The 20,961-nt window shown below is 46.5% G+C and overlaps 1 protein-coding gene across 2 annotated transcripts in view; it reads right to left on the bottom strand.

The window, feature by feature from the left end:
• Window positions 1–20,961, bottom strand: part of LOC115096392 (acidic leucine-rich nuclear phosphoprotein 32 family member B-like) — an 84,914-nt gene that overhangs the window by 35,139 nt on the left and 28,814 nt on the right. The window contains exon 1 of one of the 2 annotated variants that reach the window (XM_029610926.1): window positions 5,680–5,884. The exons of the other annotated variant lie outside the window; for it this stretch is intronic. Within the exon in view, the coding sequence (XP_029466786.1) occupies window positions 5,680–5,733 (54 nt within the window). The 5' untranslated portion in view covers window positions 5,734–5,884. Of the gene's footprint in view, window positions 1–5,679; window positions 5,885–20,961 lie in introns of those variants that run through there. 2 annotated transcript variants of the gene reach the window in all.

Below are 20,961 nucleotides of genomic sequence, written 5' to 3'. Positions count from 1 at the left end.
TTTTTTAGAACAGCTGATGCCTGGGAACGGGAAATCTCTCCCCGAGGCCCCCCTGGACCACCAGGTAATTTTAAAAGGTTTTGGGGGGGGTCGATTTAACGGGTCGGGTGGGTTGCTTTTTAGCGGCGCGGGCCTCCCTAAAAAAAAAAAAAAAATTAGCGATGTGAATTGGAATCGGAAACGATTCCAATTCACATATCTTAACGATCAGATTTCTCCCCCCCCCCCCCCCCCCCCCGCCGAATCTGATCGTTAAGACGATCTGGCACACGATTCACATCTCTAGTACGCAATTCTTCGCTCGGGGGTCTCCCGGGGGCGATGCCGAGGCAGCGCTCACAACCCTTTGGGGCAGGGAGGGAGTCCACCACTGTGAACAGTGACTCCTGCTGGCGGGATTTAAGAACCCAGGACCACGTGCAGTTGGGAGGGGAAGCTCAAAAGGAGCTCGAGGAAACTTCCAAGACAGCAAAAACGAAATAGGGGGGGAAAAAAAGATGCCCATCAGCTACTTGAGAAAGGCAGAAAAGGTAGAAGAAACAGTTTAGGAAGACAAAGGGCTGACAGAGCAGAAGAGAAGGGATGCAGCCAAGAAAACATCAGCTAAGCCTCGACGTACGTGACTAGACCTGCTTTAAGCAGTTTTTCCAATATAACCCCTGGCATATCAGCACAAAAAACAAAAAAAAAGCCTGCAGGTGTTGTAAGGTTGGAGATAAGCCTCAGCTGAACCCCTGCATGCATCCAAGGTGACAGGTTTGGCCATCCTATGAGGCCACTACACTTCCCTGCTCTCCTAATCACTCCCCAACTTTGAAAAGTCAGGCCAGATGTGTTCAACACTCATATGGACTTACCGTTGCATAATGTCTGGTCTGTTTCACAGTTACAAGGGGGAGGGGGGTCATTTCTTATGAGAACATTTCTAACTTTGTCCCCGCCAGAGCCCCCCCTCCCTCAACCCACTCATCAGCTTTGAAAAATGGAAAAGCCAGAGATCCACCCCCCCCCCCATAAAGACCTAATTAATTTTATTTATTTATTTATAAGCTTTTATATACCGACGTTCATGAAAAACATATCACATCGGTTTACATATAACTCAAGACTGGAAAATACATCGAACAGGGTGATTTTAACAGGATAAAAACAGGGTGATTTAATTTAATTGTAATATACACATTTTACCATCAAATAAGCTGCTACTGAGCGAAACCTAAGAACCAAGACCTTTTATTAACCTTTTAAAACATTTTCCAAGCTCTGCTGGGCCATGTAAGTCACCTGCGAACTACAGCTGGCAGTCGTCCCCACATCCACTGGCCGTCTGCTCCTGCTGCAGGCCACAGAAAGCTCCCGTGGGTGGGTCTAGGACCCACGAGGCGCATTTCCGGTAAGAGGATGGAAAACAGAGACTGCTTCAATGGGCTACCAAAAGGCCAGGCTTTTGGGTTATAAGGAGGGCAAGACACAGAGCATGAAATAAAAAGGACCCCGCAGAGGACACTGTAAACATGGGGGAGAACATGCAGGAAAACATTAATAGAAGCAGAGTGACGTTTTGGGTTCTATTTTCACCCAAAGGTGAAGTTACAAAATGAGCATCCCACTCCCCGCCACTCACAGCTGCAGTCCAGCAAGAGAGATGCCGACAGCGCCCACCGATAGTATCTTATTAACAACGTGAGGGGGAGACAGGGCAGGGGCACAAAACCAGAGACAGTTCCATTATCCAGCACTAGCTGGGTGACCCCCAAGTCAGTCCCGGAGCCTCCCCTGGGCTCGGATTTCAAAGATTGAGTACATAAAATTTACCATGCTGGGTCAGACCACAGTGGCCAATCCAGGTCACAAATACCTGGCAGGATCCCAAGGGGGTAGAGAGATTCCCTGCTGCTTATCCCAGGGATAAGAAGTGCGTTTCTGCAACTCCACCTTAATAATGGTTTATGGACTTCTCCTCCAAAACTTGCCCAAACTTTTTTTTTTTAAATACAGCTATACTAACAGCTTTCACCACATCTTCTGGCAATTAATTCCAGAGCGTAATTATGCATGGTGTGAAATTTTTTTCTCTTATCAGTTTTAAATGTATCATCTAGTAACTTTCAGGCTGATACAGTACAGTGCACTCTGACGCACTGTTAACCCGCCACTGGACACACGTTTGACGCGCTAGCGTTACCCCTTATTCAGTAAGGGGCCGAAAACGTGCGTCCAATCCCCCGAACCTAATAGCGCCCGCAACATGCAAATGCATGTTGCGGGTGCTATTAGGTATTCCCGCGCGATTCAGAAAACAAAATGTGCAGCCAAGCTGCACATTTTGCTTTCAGAAATTAACGCCTACCCAAAGGTAGGCGCTAATTTCTTCAGGCACCGGGAAAGTGCACAGAAAAGCAGTAAAAACTGCTTCTCTGTGCACCCTCCAACTTAATATCATGGCGATATTAAGTCAGAGGTCCCGAAGGGTAAAAAAAGTAAAAAAAAAATTTGAATTTGGCCCGCAGCTGTCGGGTAGAAAACCAGACGCTCAATTTTGCCGGCGTCCGGTTTCCGAGCCCGTGGCTGTCAGCGGGCTCGAGAACCGACGCCGGCAAAATTGAGCCTCGGCTGTCAAACCCGCTGACAGCCGCCGCTCCGGTCCAAAAGGAGGCGCTAGGGACGCGATAGTGTTCCTAGCGCCTCCTTTTACCTGTTTTTACCGCCAGGCCTAATTTAAATACAGAATTGCGCGCACAGGAGAGTGGCCTGTGTGCGTGTGGACTTTACTGTATCGGCCCGTTTATCGTGAGTCCTCTAGTCCGTGAACATTTTGAAAGTAAACAACAAATTAACATTTGCTCTTCCACTCCACTCATCATTTTATACACCTCAATCATATTCCCCCTCAGCCGTCTCTTCTCCAAGCTGAAGAGTCCTAACCTCTTTAGGCTCTCTTCATAGGGAATTTGTTCCATCCCCTTTATCATTTTAGTCACCCTTCTCTGTATCTTTTCTAATTCCGCTATATCTTTTTTGAGTTGTGGTAACCAGAACGGCATGCAACATTCAAAATGAGGTAGCCCCATGAAGTGATAAGAGCCACTATGATATTCTCTGATTTATTCTCCATGCCTAATAATTCCTAGCATTCTGTTTGCTTCCTTGACTGCTGCTGCTGTACACTGAGCAAATTTCAACCTATCAACTATGACACCTAAATCCTTTTCTGGCATGGCAACTCCTAATGTTAAACCTTGCTTTGTGTAGCTATAACTTGGGTTATTCTTCCCCAAGTGTATTACCTTGCACTTACCCACATTAAATTTAAATGTTCCATTTGCATGCCCAGTCTCCTGGTTTTGAAAGGTCCTCATGACATTTTTCACAATCCTTGTTCCATTTCCAGGGAACAATGAGTGAAGTGACCAAATTTGCCGATGACACAAAGTTATTCAAAAGCAGCACCCATATAACATTACCATCTAGGTATCTACCAATGAAAAATAATATACAGTCACAAGTTCACAGAAACCCTGTGGAGATTAGAGCTAAGGTAAATAAACAGGATCCCTTAAGGTAGAATAGCATAAAATTATATCACAGATACTGAGGATTTCACACAGGGACTCTCAGCAAGCTACTACTGACAAGGCCCCTTAAACAAAAATCTGACAGTCATTAAAAATTCCCAGTTATCCAAAACTGAAATAAAGATAAGCGGCCACCCTATTTTCTTAAGAACAAAAAAAAAAATATTGGGAGGAGGGGTTACTCGATTATTCTAGCAATCATTGCCACTTTCTTCCAATGTGTTCTCCCCAGCTCTGGGCCATTCAGAAACCGTAGGTGTTCCTAAGAAATATCAGGGAGCCCTTTCCAGCACATCACTGAATTCTACCCCCTTATTTTTAAGAATTAAAAACTCAAGGGTAATCCTGGATACACAATCTTTGCTGATTTAGGATAAAAGCTAATGGCCAACCTCAGACTTAAAATACCAGATCCCGAAAAAATCCCCCCTGGCAGAACTCAGAAGAGGTCAGGAGGGAACCCCACAGTAGAATCTGTTAAATCACATTTATATACGGTAAAGTAGCAGCACATTAGCTAAAAATGCCCCTCTCCACTCGGGTGGTAACTCAGCTAAACATCTTTGTTATATTTTTATAAATTAAAATTACAAACCGCCTAGAAATGGCGATGGGCGGACTATAAATTATTTCAAAAAATAAACACACCTCTCCAACACAGCCGTATTTACAAAAGCGGAGGAAAAGTTGTTTTCCCCTCACCCCCTTCCCCCGCCGGTTGGATCAATAAAAAGAGCAAAGCCCAAAAACCAGCCAGCATTTGCTCAACTAGTGGTTTGCGTTTCTATCGCTGGTAAACATCTCAAAATAAATAAATAAATAAAAATACCTAGGCAGAAGTGTAGTAAGTCACTCCTCCCAAATACAAAACGCACACAGATTTTATTAAGCTTGCAAAACAGGAGCATAACGTCAGAGTCATTTCCATGTGCACGTGGGTTCCAGCTTTTGTCTCTCTTCCTCTAAGAGTGGCGGGGCAGTGCAATCAGTAGCCGGGGAGGGGAGTGCACGCTCGCACAGCAAGGTTGCCCCACATGGCCAATCCATTACCAAATGCAGAAAGTTTCGGAAAAAAAAAAAAAGGGCTCAGGCGGCGGCCGAGCTCCTCCCATGACTGCAGAAGTACAGAGAGAGCGAGAATGAAGTGCCAGGCCCGAATCCGAAAAGCAGAGCCGCCCCCCCCCCCTGAAGTCCCCGTCCCAAAAGATGACGGTGTCTCGGGGGGGGGGGGGCAGAGGCAGGCACAGTTTGGGGAGTGCGCTTTTCCGCCGCCCCACTGTTAAAGGAGTTAACATGAAACACCCATTGATTTCCAACCACAGGGCGGGCAGCCCCCCACCCCACAGTGCACTGTAAGCGGGGAGAGGAAGCAGCTACCTCCTCCCAGAAGGCTCACTACACCTATCATCTTTTCTCAAGCTAAAGGGAAATCCCCCCCCCCCAAAAAAAAATTAGACGCCTAAAAATTACATATTTTAAAAAATGCATTGCGCCCCCCCCCCCTCATTCCACCGAGGTTAACCAAAAATCCGGGCGAATCTTTCTACTATAAGGCGCGGAGATCAAAAAAAGCACTTCCAAAAATCCCGAATGCATAACCTAAATGTGCGCTTTTCATGTCTCCCCCCCCCTCCACCGCGGATAATGGGGGGTGGGGGGTGGGGGGGGGGGTGAGACAGTACAAGAAAATGAGCAGTTGACACCCAAAGGCCGGAAATTACCCACAGAAGATGTTTTTAACTCCCTCCCCAAGCCCGGCGTAGCAGGGGCAACCTTGTGCCGACAGCCAGGGAACAAGCCCGGCCGGGGGAAGGCAGACGGGCTAGAGCCACGTGTTTATTACCATATAACCTTTTACTACACAGTCCCGCGTCGGAGAGGGGGAAACCCAGCGAGTAATACTTTGGGGGTGGGAGGGAGGAAGAAAGAGACCGGAGAGGAGCCGCGCGCGTGCCCCGTTAGGGCCTCCACGTGCGCTCCTGCAAAAAAATTGGCGGAACCGAGCCTAACCCGGGTGCGGGGAACGAGATGGAGACGGGGGCCGGACGGACTCTCTCCGGTTCGCCCCTCCACCTTCCCCACCGCTGAAGCCCGTGCTGCCTACCTCCGTCGGCTTTCTGTTCCTCAACTCCAGGTTCAGCCGCTTCTTCATGTCCATCGTCCTCTTTCCCCCTTCGCTCGGGAGGTGCGAGAAAAATAAGTTAGCGAGAAAGGGCCTGTGCGAGAAAGTAGCAAGGAGAGGAGGAGGAGGGGGGTGCAGCCAGGGAGGAGAGGCGGGGTCTGCTGCTGCTGCTGCTGCTGATAGCTAGAGGAAGGCGCCAAAGACACAAAGGGGAGAGGGAGCTCGGCCCTGCCCCCCAGCGGGCAAGAGTTGCGCTGCAGCCAGAAAGCGGGCGGGCGGGCGGGCGCGCGCGCGGCCATCTTTGCAGAGAGAGCCGACGTTCCATATGCAAATAGGTACAGGGAGCAAGGCTGCCCGCGCATGGGGGAGAGATAATATCCGTTTAATAGCGGCACTGGGGCTCCAGCAATCACACACACGCGCGCGCGCGTCACCGTCCCTGTCGGTGCTGCAGCCGGTTCTTTATATGGATATATATATATATATATATATATATTATATATTTTTTTTTCGTTTGGTAGCGTTGTGGAGAATTGAGGGAGGAAGCCGCGTTTTAGAGAAAGCCCACGCTTTTTATTTCCCATTTTCGGCCGCTTAGCGCAATTTGGGTGACTGCATCCTAGAGCTACCAAACGGGCTGATCAAAGATAGGGAGTTGTAGTTTGGATTTTTCTCCTTGCATTTTTCTTTTTAAAAAAAAAGGGGGGGGGGGGGGGGCGGAAATCTGTCGTCATGCATGCACGGCGGAACAAGCGAGGCATGGCTCAGCCCTCTTCTGTTGACCCGGAATGAGGTGGCAAAGAGCATCCAAACCCAATGATAAGTGCAAGCCGATAGCAGAACAATTACTCTCCCAAGTTGAAGGGGATAATGTCTGTTTTAACTGGAAAAAAAAAGAATGATCACATTACCCCTATATTATCTTCACTACACTGGCTTCCTATTAAATCACAAATTGATTATAAGATTTTGACAATGTACGCAAATTAATACACTCCGATCACCACAAACAAACAAGCTTAAAAATCACTCCACAGAATAACACAGGAATCTTCTATCAAATAACACTTCTCGTCTAATAATTCCTCCCATCAAAGATGCTCATCTTTCAACAAGAAATAGAGCATTCTCCATTGCCTGTCCTAAAAAATGGAACTCCTTACCAGCTTATTTGAGAACTCAAACTAATATCAAAACTTTCAAGAAGGATCTAAAGACTTTTCTTTTTCATAAAGTCTACATTAATGATTATTTATTTCAACAATCTAATTTCAACCAAGACTACCAACCAGACCCATGCAAAAGAGATAATGAAATATCATCTGGCAATGACCATTATAATAGCAATATTAACTTATAATTAACAACGCTAGAAGACCATCCCGAAGATGATTAAATACCAATACTGTTACCATAATCCTTTTCCCTTCCTTTCCTTATGCTCCCTTTTTCACCACCAACCTCTCCCCCATCCCTTCTTCTCTCCCACTGTTAATTTATGCAACTATGTTTTCATTGTTTATTCTCTGTTTGATTTTTGTAAAGCGTTATGATGGCTGCACCGAATGACGGTATATAAAACTGAACAAATAAATAAATAAATACAGTCTGTGACAGGGCCTAAATTAGTGACAGGTTTAGTTTAAAAAAGAAGGAACTTTAATTAAAAAAAAAAATTTTAAACAGAAGACAGCTTTCTTCTTGGACCATGACCACAGTGTGTGCCTGCAGGTCAGAGTCTGCCGCATCCCAGGGGTTGTGAGGTCCTGAGGGGATCATCCTCCCTGGTTGTAGGCAGCAGCTGAGGTACTGGGAGAGATCCTTCATTGTTCCAGCTATTCACTACTGGGAATGATACCGGGGAGCCCGGCTCACTCCTCCCAATAGGGCCAGGACCCGGAGGGCTAGCGGCAAGTATAAAAGTTAAAAAAAAAAAAAATTTGGACTGCGTTTTGTTGTGGCCTCGCTCTCCCTTCCCTTCCGATTCGGGGGGGGGGGGGGCCATTCAGAGTCGTTTTCGCCGCATTTTTGGGGGTTCCTCTGATTTTGAAGGAGTTCGATTCCATGAACCCTTGAAGACTGCACCGCGAAGACGCTTCTCGTCTCATCATCCCCGCAGTGAAACGCACAGCCATCTTGATTCACTAACATTTGCAACGCAAACGGAACCTAATACGTAGTAACGTACTGACGTACTCACGCACTAACATTTAGTGAAACGTAACTCCATTTTGGAATTATAATTTGTATTGTATTAATACGAACGCCGCTGCAAATGTCTAACCTGTCAATAAAATGACGAAACAATAGTCTGATAATAAGCTACACCTCCTGAAGACCACGCTAGCTTTTGCTTATTCAGCAGTTTGTAAATTGTTTGTTCAGCAAAACCAGAACGCATGTGTGAAAGATAAGAGCTGTAAAGTGTATAAAGGTTTGCTGCAAAGGGGGCGTGGCATGCAGTTGTACTAAGCCGTTGTCTTAGCTGCATCTTGCTGGCAATAAAAGTTTTTCTTTACGGATCAGTTGTCTGGGCCTCCTTACTGACTAAAAAGAGACGGTTACATTGGCGAGCCAGCCAGGAGGTACCGGAGACGCTATTTTAGCTCTCCAGAAGGTCCGGTAGTTTGGTGGCGGAGCAGTCCCCCAGACGTACCTGGTGAGTGGCCACCGCTGAGTTCAGCGATCAGGTTTCTGAGGGGACCGTTCCACAGAAATTCTGCTGGGACCTCTGGGTTGATGATTCGGGAAGAAGGCTTTCATGACGATCGGAAGACCCCTGCAGGCGAGTATTATGGGTACATGGAAATAAGTAAAGAATAGCTAGCTAAGGAAATAACCGGTCCATCCCCGGCGGACCGAGGGGGCCTTGATCACACCCCACGCAGTGTGTTAGTAGGAACCCCGTTCCGAAGACCACGCGCATGAACAGGAAAAAGTACAAGTAATAAGTAAAGCATATGCTAGTGGGAATAGGTTTCTTGTTGTGTGAAAGAGAGTGAATGGCCTCGCAGTTCTAGGCCGGGCTGACCGCGTCCTAGTCGGGGCGATTGTGACCCTTTGTGTCTGACGGATACGGACCCCTTACCTATCCGTCTTCCCTTCCCTTCTTTGTCTGTGAATTCTATCCTGATGGGAGGGGGCGGCTCGACTCCATTAAAAGTCATGACGGAACACTATAGTGAAGTGTTCGATGGACATAAATGTACAAAGCCCGGAATGATTCAACGATGCACCCATAGGTGGCCCAGTTTGTGTGTAAATTGGCCTCCAGTAGGAACTTTCAATTTCCAAACGGCCACAAGGGTCCAGAAAATAGTCATACGAGAGGGGAATCCGGGCTGCCCTGAGGATATACCGTACATAACCGCTTGGATTGCAGTTATTGAAAATCCTCCGAAGTGGGCAAAAAAGTTAGTAGAGGGAGCCGCCCTTGTAATGATAACTCAAGTACGCAAGATGGAGGACAGGAAGTCCTCAATCCGGAAGAGAAGGGGAAAGGCGGCCATATTGGAACCTAAAGAGCATGCGTCATCTGCGGCGGCCATGTTTGTAGTGCAAGGGAGTTCACGGACTCCAGAAAAAAAAATTAAACCCCTGCCGTCCGCAGCATTGCCCGACGCTGAAATTATCTTGCCGCCACCATATGCCCCTAGTTGTCCCCTCATATATCCTACGCCACCAAACCCTCAAGCCCCCTCCAATGCGCAAGCTGATCTTAGAGTCGCACCGGCTCATGAAGAACCACCTGAAGCGGCAACCGCGAAGATAGAAAGCGGCAGCGAGCCGTCCGTGGCCGACGGAACTCGCAGTAAAACCCAAGCCGCAGCAAGTTTGCAATTACCAATTAGAGAAACATCAACTGTAGTTCCTGTAGTCCCGACTGAAGAAAACGAACATCGCACTACGCAAACGATAAAATTATTTACTTACATACCTTTTACATCTAGCGATCTTTTCAATTGGAAACAGCTTGGGCCATCATACGCTGAAAAGCCAGAACAGATGATAGACTTTTTACGGGGCATTTTTGCAGCCCACAACCCCAACTGGGCTGACGTTCGGCATCTAGCCTCCATTCTTTTTACCACTGAAGAACGCCGACAAATACAATTAAACATGGAAGAGGCAGCCCGATTAGGAGCCGGGTCAGATGGACGTCCCGAAGACGTAGTGAGAGACTTAGCCCCGACTGCAGATCCCAACTGGGATTTCCAGACCGCGGCAGGGCGGGAACGAATCACCGCCTATCAGACCGCGTTTCTTGAAGCCTTAAAGAAAGGAAAGCAGAAAATTGTAAACATGGGCAAAATCCAAGATGTGCTGCAGAAGAAAGACGAGTCCCCTGGAAACTTTTTGGAGCGATTAATGGATACATATCGCCAATACAGCCCATTCGATCCAGAGGACCCCAAGTATCAACCCATTATAGTGATGAGCTTCGTTGGACAGTCCTACCCAGACATTCGCCGGAAGTTGCAAAAACAGGAAGGGTTCGAGGGAATGAATATTAGCCAATTAAAAGCCATGGCCGATAAAGTCTATGTAAACCGAGAACCGGATGGAGACAGGAAGGAAAAGAAAGAAACTAGAAAGTTAAGAGAAAGTGTCAGTTTGTTAGCCGCAGCGTTGGAAGAAACTAATTTCGGGAACCCGTCCAAGCAATATCACGGGTATCCCGGACCCCGAGGAAGGGGCAGATCGCCCTCTAGAGGGCCGCCAAGAGGACGAGCAAATAGAGGAGGATCGCTTAGAGGCGGAAGAATGCCATTGGGAACCAATCAATGTGCATATTGTAAACAAGAAGGACATTGGAAAGCTGAGTGTCCGGAGTCCCTGCAAGCAAAGCAGGAAGGAGATACTCCGTCCAAACTTAAGGAAACAGGATGGCAGATGACCGTGGGCGAAACTTCCGGCGAAGATAGTGAAGCATGACTAGACAGGGGAACACTTCCCATTGACCCCCTGGTGGAAATAAAAGTTGGGGCTGAAACATTTAAGGGATTGCTAGACACGGGGGCGCAAAGATCCGTGATGACCACAGCCATCACTATACCTACTTCGAAAAATATCTCCATAGTTGGAGCCTCTGGAAAACCACTAATCGCTCCCTTCCTCCAGAAACGGCAGGTTACAGTAGGAGGACAATTAGTGTCCCATCAATTCCTTTACGTGCCAGGGTGCCCAGTACCACTGATAGGGAGAGACCTCCTGTGTAAATTAAGAGCCACCCTGCAATTTATTTATTTTATTTATTTATTTAAAGGTATTTATATACCGCTTTTTAAAATAAAATTTTATCAAAACGGTTTACAATAGTTTAAAATAAAATGAAAAATAAAATGCAAGTTAAATAAAATAAAAATACATAAATTTAGTTAAATAGCTAGGTAATTACTAGCTTAAAATAAAATTGTTAATTAAAAATGAAACAATAATAATAATAATAGAAGCGTGCCATGGTAAACAGAATAGGAGAAGCAAAAAGGCGAAAGGGGGGGAGGGAAGAAGTGGTGAGTTATCAGATAAATATATCCCAGAAAATGAAGGGAGTGAAAAAAAAGATTGAGTGAAAAATTGAGGTAATATGTGTCAAGTGAGCAGAATTGGAGTAATATGAGTCAGATGGATGAGGTTGAAGAGGTGGGCACTTCAGATTTGTTGACAGTATACTTAGAGGAGTTATTAAATGCATGTTGAAAAAAGTAAGTTTTAAGAGCTTTTTTGAATTGATGAGGGTTTGATATTAGACGGAGAGGGTTGGGTAAAGAGTTCCAAAGAGAAGGTCCTGCAACTGAAAATGCTCTTTTTCTGGTTATGTCTAATCTGGCCTGTCGTGGGGATGGAATGTCTAGGAGATTTTGAGTAAGTGATCTTAGATGTCGGGTGGGTTTGTAGATACGAAGTAAGGTGCATAGCCAGGTGGAGGAAGAATTGTAGATTAAGCTGTGAATGATTGAGAGTATTTTGTACTTTATCCTGTATTTTATGGGGAGCCAGTGAAAAGATTGTAAAATAGGGGTTATATGATTGCGAATAGGGGTACCAGATAATAAGTGAGCTGCACTATTTTGGACTAGTTGTAATGGGTGAATTGATGAATCGGGTAAACCTAGGTAGAGTGCATTACAATAGTCTAAACCAGAGAAGATAAGAGATTGAAGGACAGTTCTGAAATCACGATAGAAAAGAAGAGGGCGAAGTCGTTTCAAAAGTTGTAATTTGTAAAATGATTTCTTTGTTAGGGAGGAGATTTGTTGTTTCATGGATAGATCTGTATTTATAGTTACACCTAGATTTATGGCATGACAAGTTATTGGGATAGTTGTGCCGTTGAAAGTAAAGTGAGATGGAGGGCCTATGGAAGTATCTGAAATAGATGTTAAGTGTACTAGTTCGGTTTTTGATGGGTTGAGTTTCAGACGGTTATGGGATAGCCAAGAGTTAATAGTAGATAGATAGAGTGAGACTAATGATAAAGTATCGAACCAGGAAGTTTTGTAGGGGACAAGAAATTGAATATCGTCTGCATAGATTTTAAATTGTAAGTTGAGTGAGGATAGGATATGACAGAGCGGAAGAAGATATATGTTGAATAGTATGGGGGATAATGATGATCCTTGGGGAACGCCAGATGGAATTGTGTAATGAGTAGAAGATTGGTGATTGATATTGACTTGCTGAGGGCGGTCTGTAAGAAAAGATGAAAACCAATTTAGTACTGTGCCAGTAATGCCTATTGCTTGTAAACCTGAAATGAGGATTTGGTGATCAACCGTATCAAACGCTGCTGAAATATCTAAGAATACTATGATATAGTCTGTATATGAATCAAATGCCCGGAATGAAATCAAGGCATCCTTTGCCGATAATCCAGTCTCTCTCATTTGTCCACTCCAAGAGGAATGGAGGCTACATCTCCCCGTCGTCGAACAAATCACCCAACATCGATATGAAGTGAATACTCCTCTGAACGAACAACGAAGACAGCTAATGGATAGCGTGCCCAAAGTATGGTCCGAGCAAAATCCAGGAGGAGTAGCCATCGACGCCAACCCAGTATGGATCGAGATGAAACAGAATGCACAGGTGATCAATCAACCTCAATACCCCATTCCATATATGGCCAGGCAAGGAATCCAGATACATCTGCAAAGACTGTATGATTTGGGTATTCTCAGGCGAATCCGATCTGCTTGGAACACCCCGTTGCTGCCCGTAAAGAAACCCGGTTCTTCTGACTACCGACCTGTACAAGATTTACGGAAAGTGAACAATCAAGTAGCAGATCTAGTAGCTCTCGTACCCAATCCATACTCAATCTTGGCTCAAGTTTCCCCTACATCCAAGTGGTACAGTGTCATTGACCTCAAAGATGCTTTCTTCTCCGTTCCAGTAGCAGAAGAATGCCAGAAGATCTTTGCCTTCACATGGGAAAATGCACAAACTGGAATCAAGCAGCAGTACACATGGACTCGCTTACCGCAAGGATTTAAGCACTCACCCACGATGTTCGGGGAGCAACTGGCAAAAGACTTGAAGATGTACCAAGTCACGTATGGGCCAGTCATACAATATGTGGATGACCTTCTGTTGTTTCGTGACACGTATCACGAATGTGCTATAGCCACACTCCACTTGTTAAAGACGTTGTACTCAAAAGGATACCGTGCAAGTAAAAAGAAGGCGCAAATTTGTGAATTGGAAGTAGAATACTTGGGATTCCAAATTCGGGAAGGTACCCGCTGTCTTGGAATATCCCGTACCAGTTCAATACGAGGTCAACCTGTACCCACTTGCAAGAAGGAGCTCCGAGCGTTCCTTGGAGCTGCAGGCTACTGTAGACTGTGGATTGCTAACTACGCTGTCATTGCCCAGTCCCTGTACGACAAGTTGCGGGGAAAGGAGGCAGAATCCCAGCCTTTTCAGTGGGAAACCCAAGAACTGACAAGTTTACAACAACTAAAAGATGCCTTGATTGAACCCCCTGCTCTAGGGTTACCAGATGTAATGAAACCATTCCATCTATTCGTCGATGAAAAGAAAGGAATGGCCATTGGGGTATTGACTCAAACTCTAGGCTCATGGGAACGACCTGTTACATATCTGTCAAAAGGAATGGACAATGTTGCAAAAGGATGGCCAGGTTGTCTTCGAAGCATTGCGGCTGCATGCTTACTCATTCCAGAAGCAGTCAAATTAACTTTTGGTCAAACTCTGAACGTAACAACTCCTCACACCATTCAAGGATTGCTAGAAACGCATGGACCAAAGTGGATGACTAACTCACGTCTTGTAAAATACCAAGCTTTGCTATGTGAAACGCCTGAAATTCAAATACAAGACAGTAAGAACTTGAACCCGGCCACTCTTATGCCGGCACCTGAACCAGTTGCCCATGATTGTGAAGAAGTCATGACTACAATACATTCCAGTAGACCCGACCTGAGGGATCAACCCTGGCAGGGAGCGTGGACTCTATTTACTGATGGAAGTAGCCAAGTAATTGATGGAATTCGGGTCGCTGGTTATGCTGTTGTCTCTGAAGATGACATCATTGAAGCTGAGTCCCTACCTCCCGGGACCTCAGCACAGAAAGCTGAACTAATCGCTCTCACTCGAGCTCTGCAATTGGCAGAAGGACAGACTGTGAATATTTATACAGATTCCAAATATGCTTTCCTCACCATCCAAGTACATGGAGCCCTCTACAAAGAGCGAGGATTCCTCACCGCTGAAGGAAAGCAATTGGCCAATGCATCTGAAATACATCAATTGCTAGATGCCGTGTGGGCACCACAAAAGGTAGCTGTTATGCATTGTAAAGCCCACACAGGAAAATCAGATCCCGTGGCTAAAGGGAACCAATGGGCAGACAAAACAGCGAAAGAAGCAGCCCGTGCCCATATACCATACACCTCAGCTACAACCTATCCACTTCTACAATTCCCAACAGAAACTCCTACCTATTCAACGGAAGAGAATGAGTGGGCACAGTCTGAGAAGTTCCACAACCGTGATGGCTGGTGGATACTGCAAGATAACAAAATATGGATACCTGAAGCATTAGCTTGGACTATTGTCAAAGAAGCCCACAACAAAACCCACCTTGGTCGAGATGCATTAATAAAACTGTTGGGAAAAACGTACTACATTAACAAAATCGTACAATTAACAAAGCATGCTATCAGTCAGTGTATCACATGTGCAAGAAATAATCCTAGAACCGGACCTGGTCCTAGACCTGGACATATTCTAAGAGGGACAACACCATTTCAAGTTTGCCAAATCGACTTTACTCACATGACTCCATCTAAAGGATATAAAGCAATGTTGGTGGCTGTCTGTACCTATACTGGATGGATCGAAGCCACACCGACACGAACTGAGACTGCTAAAGAAGTTGTGTCTCTGCTACTTCACCAAATCTTACCACGCTACGGATTACCAAGGCAGATAAACTCTGACAATGGACCAGCTTTCACCAGTGAAGTTATCCAACAGCTGAGTCGAATTCTGGGTATCAAATGGCATCTGCACTGCGCATGGCGACCACAAAGTAGTGGAGCCGTTGAACGAGCTAATAGAACTTTGAAAAATCAGATAGCTAAACTATGCCAAGAGACAAAGATCAAATGGCCAGATATCCTACCCTTAGCCTTGCTGCATATACGGTGTAGTCCAAGAAGGTCCGGTCTTACCCCATATGAAATGATGTATGCAAGACCTCCACCTCTACCTTCTTTTCCTGAATCACTACAGATACAAGGGGAATTGTCCCTTAACAACCAGCTCAAAGGGCTATACAACACAGTCATTGCCATCCAGAATTACACCTGTGACATTGAACCGATTGTCTTGCTAACCCCGACCCATCCATTTCAAATTGGAGATTCTGTATGGGTGAAGGATTGGGATGAATCAGATTTCCTCAAACCTCGATGGAAGGGTCCATACACAGTGCTATTAACTACTCCTACTGCTGTCAAGGTCTCTGGATGCCCTTCGTGGATTCACTGGACCCGCTTGAAACCTGCTGCCTCCAGTTGGCAGGTCTCCAGGATAGGGGACAACAAGTTAAAGTTCACCCACTACAGACAGCAAATTAATCCGGGGTAAATGACTTTGACTCTAGTACTTTGCCACAATGGTACTAACCTATACATTTTTCTTCCTTTCAGAATCAATCAACTGAACTACTAACAAGGCAACGCATAAGGTGTTTACTAAATCTCTCCTGCCATGAGATACAGTCTTCTACAAGTTATTCTACTGATCTCCTGCTCCTCAACTACTTCACTTATTTTACCACTAAGCAAAAATTGCTCAGAATGCATCAAATTAATCCGTACCACAACTCCAGATGGATTCCAGGTTGTCTCTACCATCATACACCAATCTCAGCCACCCACTTCCTGTGCAACGCAACCTGCATGCGCTCTAAATACTACTCAAGGATATCAGTCTTTTCACCGGTGTCTAGAGGGTGACAAAGTCATTTGTCACACGCCAACAACTCCAAAGTACTACAACATCACCCTAACTGCTGGATTGCCAAAGAGCTATACTTCCACTATAATTCCCGAAGGCAAGGGAATCCTATATTACATCAACTCAACAAAAATTCTCATGGGAAGTGGGTCAAGCGTTACCATCACCTTTGACGCATGCAAAGCAATTGATAAACATCCGAATGCACTTCATTGCGGGTCTCAAGCCTGGAAAAACTCCTATGTTCATAACCACAAGTACCTTTGCCCGTACAACCGAGCCGCCAATCCATCCGGTTGGATACCGTGTCAGGGAGACCTGATTTTGTCGGGTTGGGCTCTAGTGTGTGACTACACAGGAGGAGGCTATCATGGTTGCCACGGCATTGGCAGATTGACGGCAGGAACTGGTAATATTGTGTCCATACAATGGCCCATACGAGGTGAAGGTTCCCCCTGGCAAGATACTTGGGGATTTGGCATCGACGGAACTGGAAAAGACCCAATGACTTACATCACGATCACCCAGCGTAGAGACAAGCCTCGACCAGTTATTCATCAGACCACTGTGGTTGGTTACCAATCCTTCTTTGATGAAATATCCCACGCATCAGAAGAATTGAAGAAGCATACCTTTTCAAATCAAGCGAAGAATATGTTTGTGAATCTGGCGGAGAACATAGCTCTCTCTCTCGAAGTTAAGAATTGTTTTGTCTGCGGAGGCACAAACACAGGAGAGCAATGGCCGTGGGAAGCCAAGGAGGTCTTCCAAACCGACCTCGATCACTTAAACACAACTATATCTTACAAACGAAAGACGCATCCATACGAGTGGGCTCTCCAAACAGATGTTATTGGCAGACAATGTATATCACGACAACATTCCCGAATCTACACCACTTCTGTTGGCAATTCACCATGTACAGGGGTCCTCACTGCCAACTTAACCAAACTCACTTGGTGGCAAACGGAGAATTTGACTATGCCCACGACCCTGTGGACTGAATCAACCTTAAACAAAACATGGACTGCCGCTGGGGTGCCCACCACTCTCTTTGCTGCTCCAGATGGATACTACTTTGTTTGTGGCCGAAGAGCTTATGAGCAGTTACCACTCAACTGGTACGGCACCTGTTTCTTGGCCACCATTCGGCCAAGTTTTTTCCTCTTACCAATCACCGCTGGAGAAACCCTAGGTGTGCCTGTCTACAGTCCTATAAAGCCAAGTAAACGTCGTAGAGCTACAAAAGTTTCTATTGGAGATTGGTCAGATCAGGAGTGGCCTCCTGAACGAATTGTACAATATTATGGCCCTGCTACTTGGGCTGAGGATGGTTCTTATGGATATAGAACTCCAATTTATATGTTAAACCGCATCATCCGACTGCAAGCAGTGTTGGAACTCCTGACCAATGATTCGGCACTGGCTCTCAATATCCTTGCTAAGCAGAACACCAAAATCATCACAGCTGTATACCAAAACCGTTTGGCCTTAGACTACCTCCTAGCTCAAGAAGGAGGTGTGTGTGGGAAATTTAATCTCTCTAATTGTTGTTTACAGATTGATGATAAGAGTAAAGTCATCGAAGAGATCACTGATCGGATGATCCGTCTGGCCCATGTTCCTGTTCAGACATGGACCGGTGTCCTTGACTGGACGGGGTCCTTACCAAATTGGCTTACTTCAATTCCAGGACTGAAAGATATTCTTATCCCTCTGCTGTTTTTTATTTTATCTTGCATTTTATTCCCTCTTTGTTTACCTCTCATTTTCAGAAATCTACGATCCATGATTGAAACCATAGCTGATCGCAGAGCAGCTGCTCATGTCATGATGATCAAAAAGTATGTGTCTATCTCCTCCTTCCCTACTTCTGAAGAATCATCCGATTCTGATGTCACATTTGATTCTGATGACGAAAATGATTATTTTGACACTAAACTGTAACTGATCCCATTGGACCACATGGTTGCTAGGGTAAGCCGGGCTACAAAGGGGGGTGACACCAATAGGGTCCATCCGTCTCAAACCCGTGAAGAAACCAACGACCTGGCAACCTCTTAGGGTCCACCTTACACCTATTATGTATTAATTTTTGCTTCTCGTTTCAGTTACTCAACAACTATTAATGATACTTCTACCTTTCAACAACGTTGAAGTATCAAAGGGGGGAATGAAGGAGTTCGATTCCATGAACCCTTGAAGACTGCACCGCGAAGACGCTTCTCGTCTCATCATCCCCGCAGTGAAACGCACAGCCATCTTGATTCACTAACATTTGCAACGCAAACGGAACCTAATACGTAGTAACGTACTGACGTACTCACGCACTAACATTTAGTGAAACGTAACTCCATTTTGGAATTATAATTTGTATTGTATTAATACGAACGCCGCTGCAAATGTCTAACCTGTCAATAAAATGACGAAACAATAGTCTGATAATAAGCTACACCTCCTGAAGACCACGCTAGCTTTTGCTTATTCAGCAGTTTGTAAATTGTTTGTTCAGCAAAACCAGAACGCATGTGTGAAAGATAAGAGCTGTAAAGTGTATAAAGGTTTGCTGCAAAGGGGGCGTGGCATGCAGTTGTACTAAGCCGTTGTCTTAGCTGCATCTTGCTGGCAATAAAAGTTTTTCTTTACGGATCAGTTGTCTGGGCCTCCTTACTGACTAAAAAGAGACGGTTACAATTTCTCTCCCTCATGCCGCGCCGAGCAGCTTGTCGGGCATGTGGTGCCGCGCGCACGCGATTGTCGCGGGATAGCCTTTGCTCCGCTTGTGTTTCTGGGCGAGAGGGAGCTTCCACGGCGCCTCAGGAGGTCGTTTTAAGGGTGCAGTCCGTGTCGGGAGCATTCGGGGAGCTACCCCCATCGATTGCGGGAACAGCCACCATTTTGAATCCTCTCGGGTCCGCTGGAACGGGCACCATTTTGGGCCCATTGTTGACAGCGGCATTGGCGGTTCATACGGCGCAGGCAGGGGAATCCCTCCCCCGAATCTGTCACCACAGCGGAGAGTCCCTGAGGGGGACAGGGCCACTGGTAATACTAACCTGGCAACGGGGGGAGGTGCCTGCAGGGGGTGATGATCCTGCCTCATCAGACTCCTCATTTTCTTCTGAGTTCGTTCTTTTGATGCATAAGGCCTTTAAGGCCCATAAGGCAGGCAAAAAGAGATCCCTGGACCTGGACCCACCACCAGGACCCCCGAAGAGGGCCTGAATTGCAGGGACTCTGGGGCCTTCGTCAGGTCCCCGGCCCACCCACTTAAGAGCCACATGGGTGGATACGGATACCTCCACCGATACTGATGATCCCGGAAGCCCGGAGTCTCCCGCTCAGCCCCCAAGGGGGGTAGAAAGGGAATCAGAGCCATTTACAACTAGGGCCTGGGGGGGTCTCATGGGACTGAGGGCGATGACCCAAAGGTCGTCCGCCTGTTTCGTAAGGATGAGTTAGGGCCACTAATTCCAGTGATTCTAGGGGAATTGGGCATCCCCCTTCCTCAGGTGGAATCCCGGTTGGGGGCTACAGATCCAGTGGTATAGGGTCTTCGAGGTCCGCCGTCCTCTTTCCCATTTCATTTCTCGGCTACGGACTTGCTTTTCAAGAAGTGGGACACTCCGGATTTGGGTCTTAAGGTGGCTAAGGCCATGGATAAACTCTATCCACTACCTGAGGAGGCTTTGGACCTCTTAAGGATACCTAATGTGGACTCAGCGGTGGCGGCGGTCATGAAAAAGACCACCATTTCTGTCACAGGGGGAACGGCCCTTAAGGATCTTCAGGACCGCAAGCTGGAGGTTCAACTTAAAAAGATTTTTGAGGTTTCCACCCTGGGCATCCGGGTGACGATGTGTAGTAATTTTTCGATGCGGGCGAGCGGGCCTGCGTTGGGTTCAACAGCTGTTGACAAATGAATTGCTATCTCAGGAGGAATCTCTTCAAGCGGGATGTTTAGAGGCGGTGATAGCCTATAGTGCGGATGCTTTTCATGATTTGCTCCGTACATCGGCTAGGGCAATGGTGTCGGCTGTTTCCGCCAGGCGTCTGCTGTGGCTCCGTCATTGGGTGGCGGACGTGTCCTCCAAATCTCAGTTGAGTTCCTTACCGTTTAAAGGAAAGCTGCTCTTTGGAAAGGAATTCGAGGACCTAATTCAGTCCTTAGGCGAGAATAAGGTCCACTGGTTGCCAGAGGACAGACCGAAGTCGAGGGGTACCTTTTCCTCCAGGGCTCGTTTCGGGGAGGCCGGAGGACTAGGACCTCTCGAGGGTTGGCCTCTTCCTTTCGTCACAACGCCACTCGACAGCAAACATATTCCCAGTCCTTTCGGGGCCGCCGCTTTGGAAGACCTGTCTCGGGCCAGGGAACTCTGGGGGAAAAACCTTCACAATGATGGGCGGTCGGTCCGTTCCTTGGTCCCCAGGGTGGGAGGCAGATTGTCTCTGTTTTACCAGGAATGGGCCAAAATCACATCAGATCAGTGGGTACTGTCGGTGATAAGACACGGCTACGCGTTAGATTTTGCACGCCGGGTCCGTCCGCAATTTCTGGTCTCTCCATGCGGTCATGCCACCAAGCGCCGCACAGTAAAAGACACCCTGTGGTGGCTGATCGACCTAGGCGCCATAGTGCCGGTGCCTCGGCCGGAACTTCGGAGGGGTTGGTATTCCATTTTCTTCGTGGTACTGAAGAAAGAGGGAACTTTTTGACCCATTCTTGACCTCAAGCTCGTCAACAGGTGCCTGCGAATTCCTAGTTTCCGAATG

The sequence above is a fragment of the Rhinatrema bivittatum genome, chromosome 8 (genome assembly GCF_901001135.1).
Source record: "Rhinatrema bivittatum chromosome 8, aRhiBiv1.1, whole genome shotgun sequence".
In the NCBI taxonomy this organism is placed as follows: domain Eukaryota; kingdom Metazoa; phylum Chordata; class Amphibia; order Gymnophiona; family Rhinatrematidae; genus Rhinatrema; species Rhinatrema bivittatum.
Note: the sequence above shows the minus strand (reverse complement) of the source record. Positions and strands in the feature narration are given on the sequence as shown.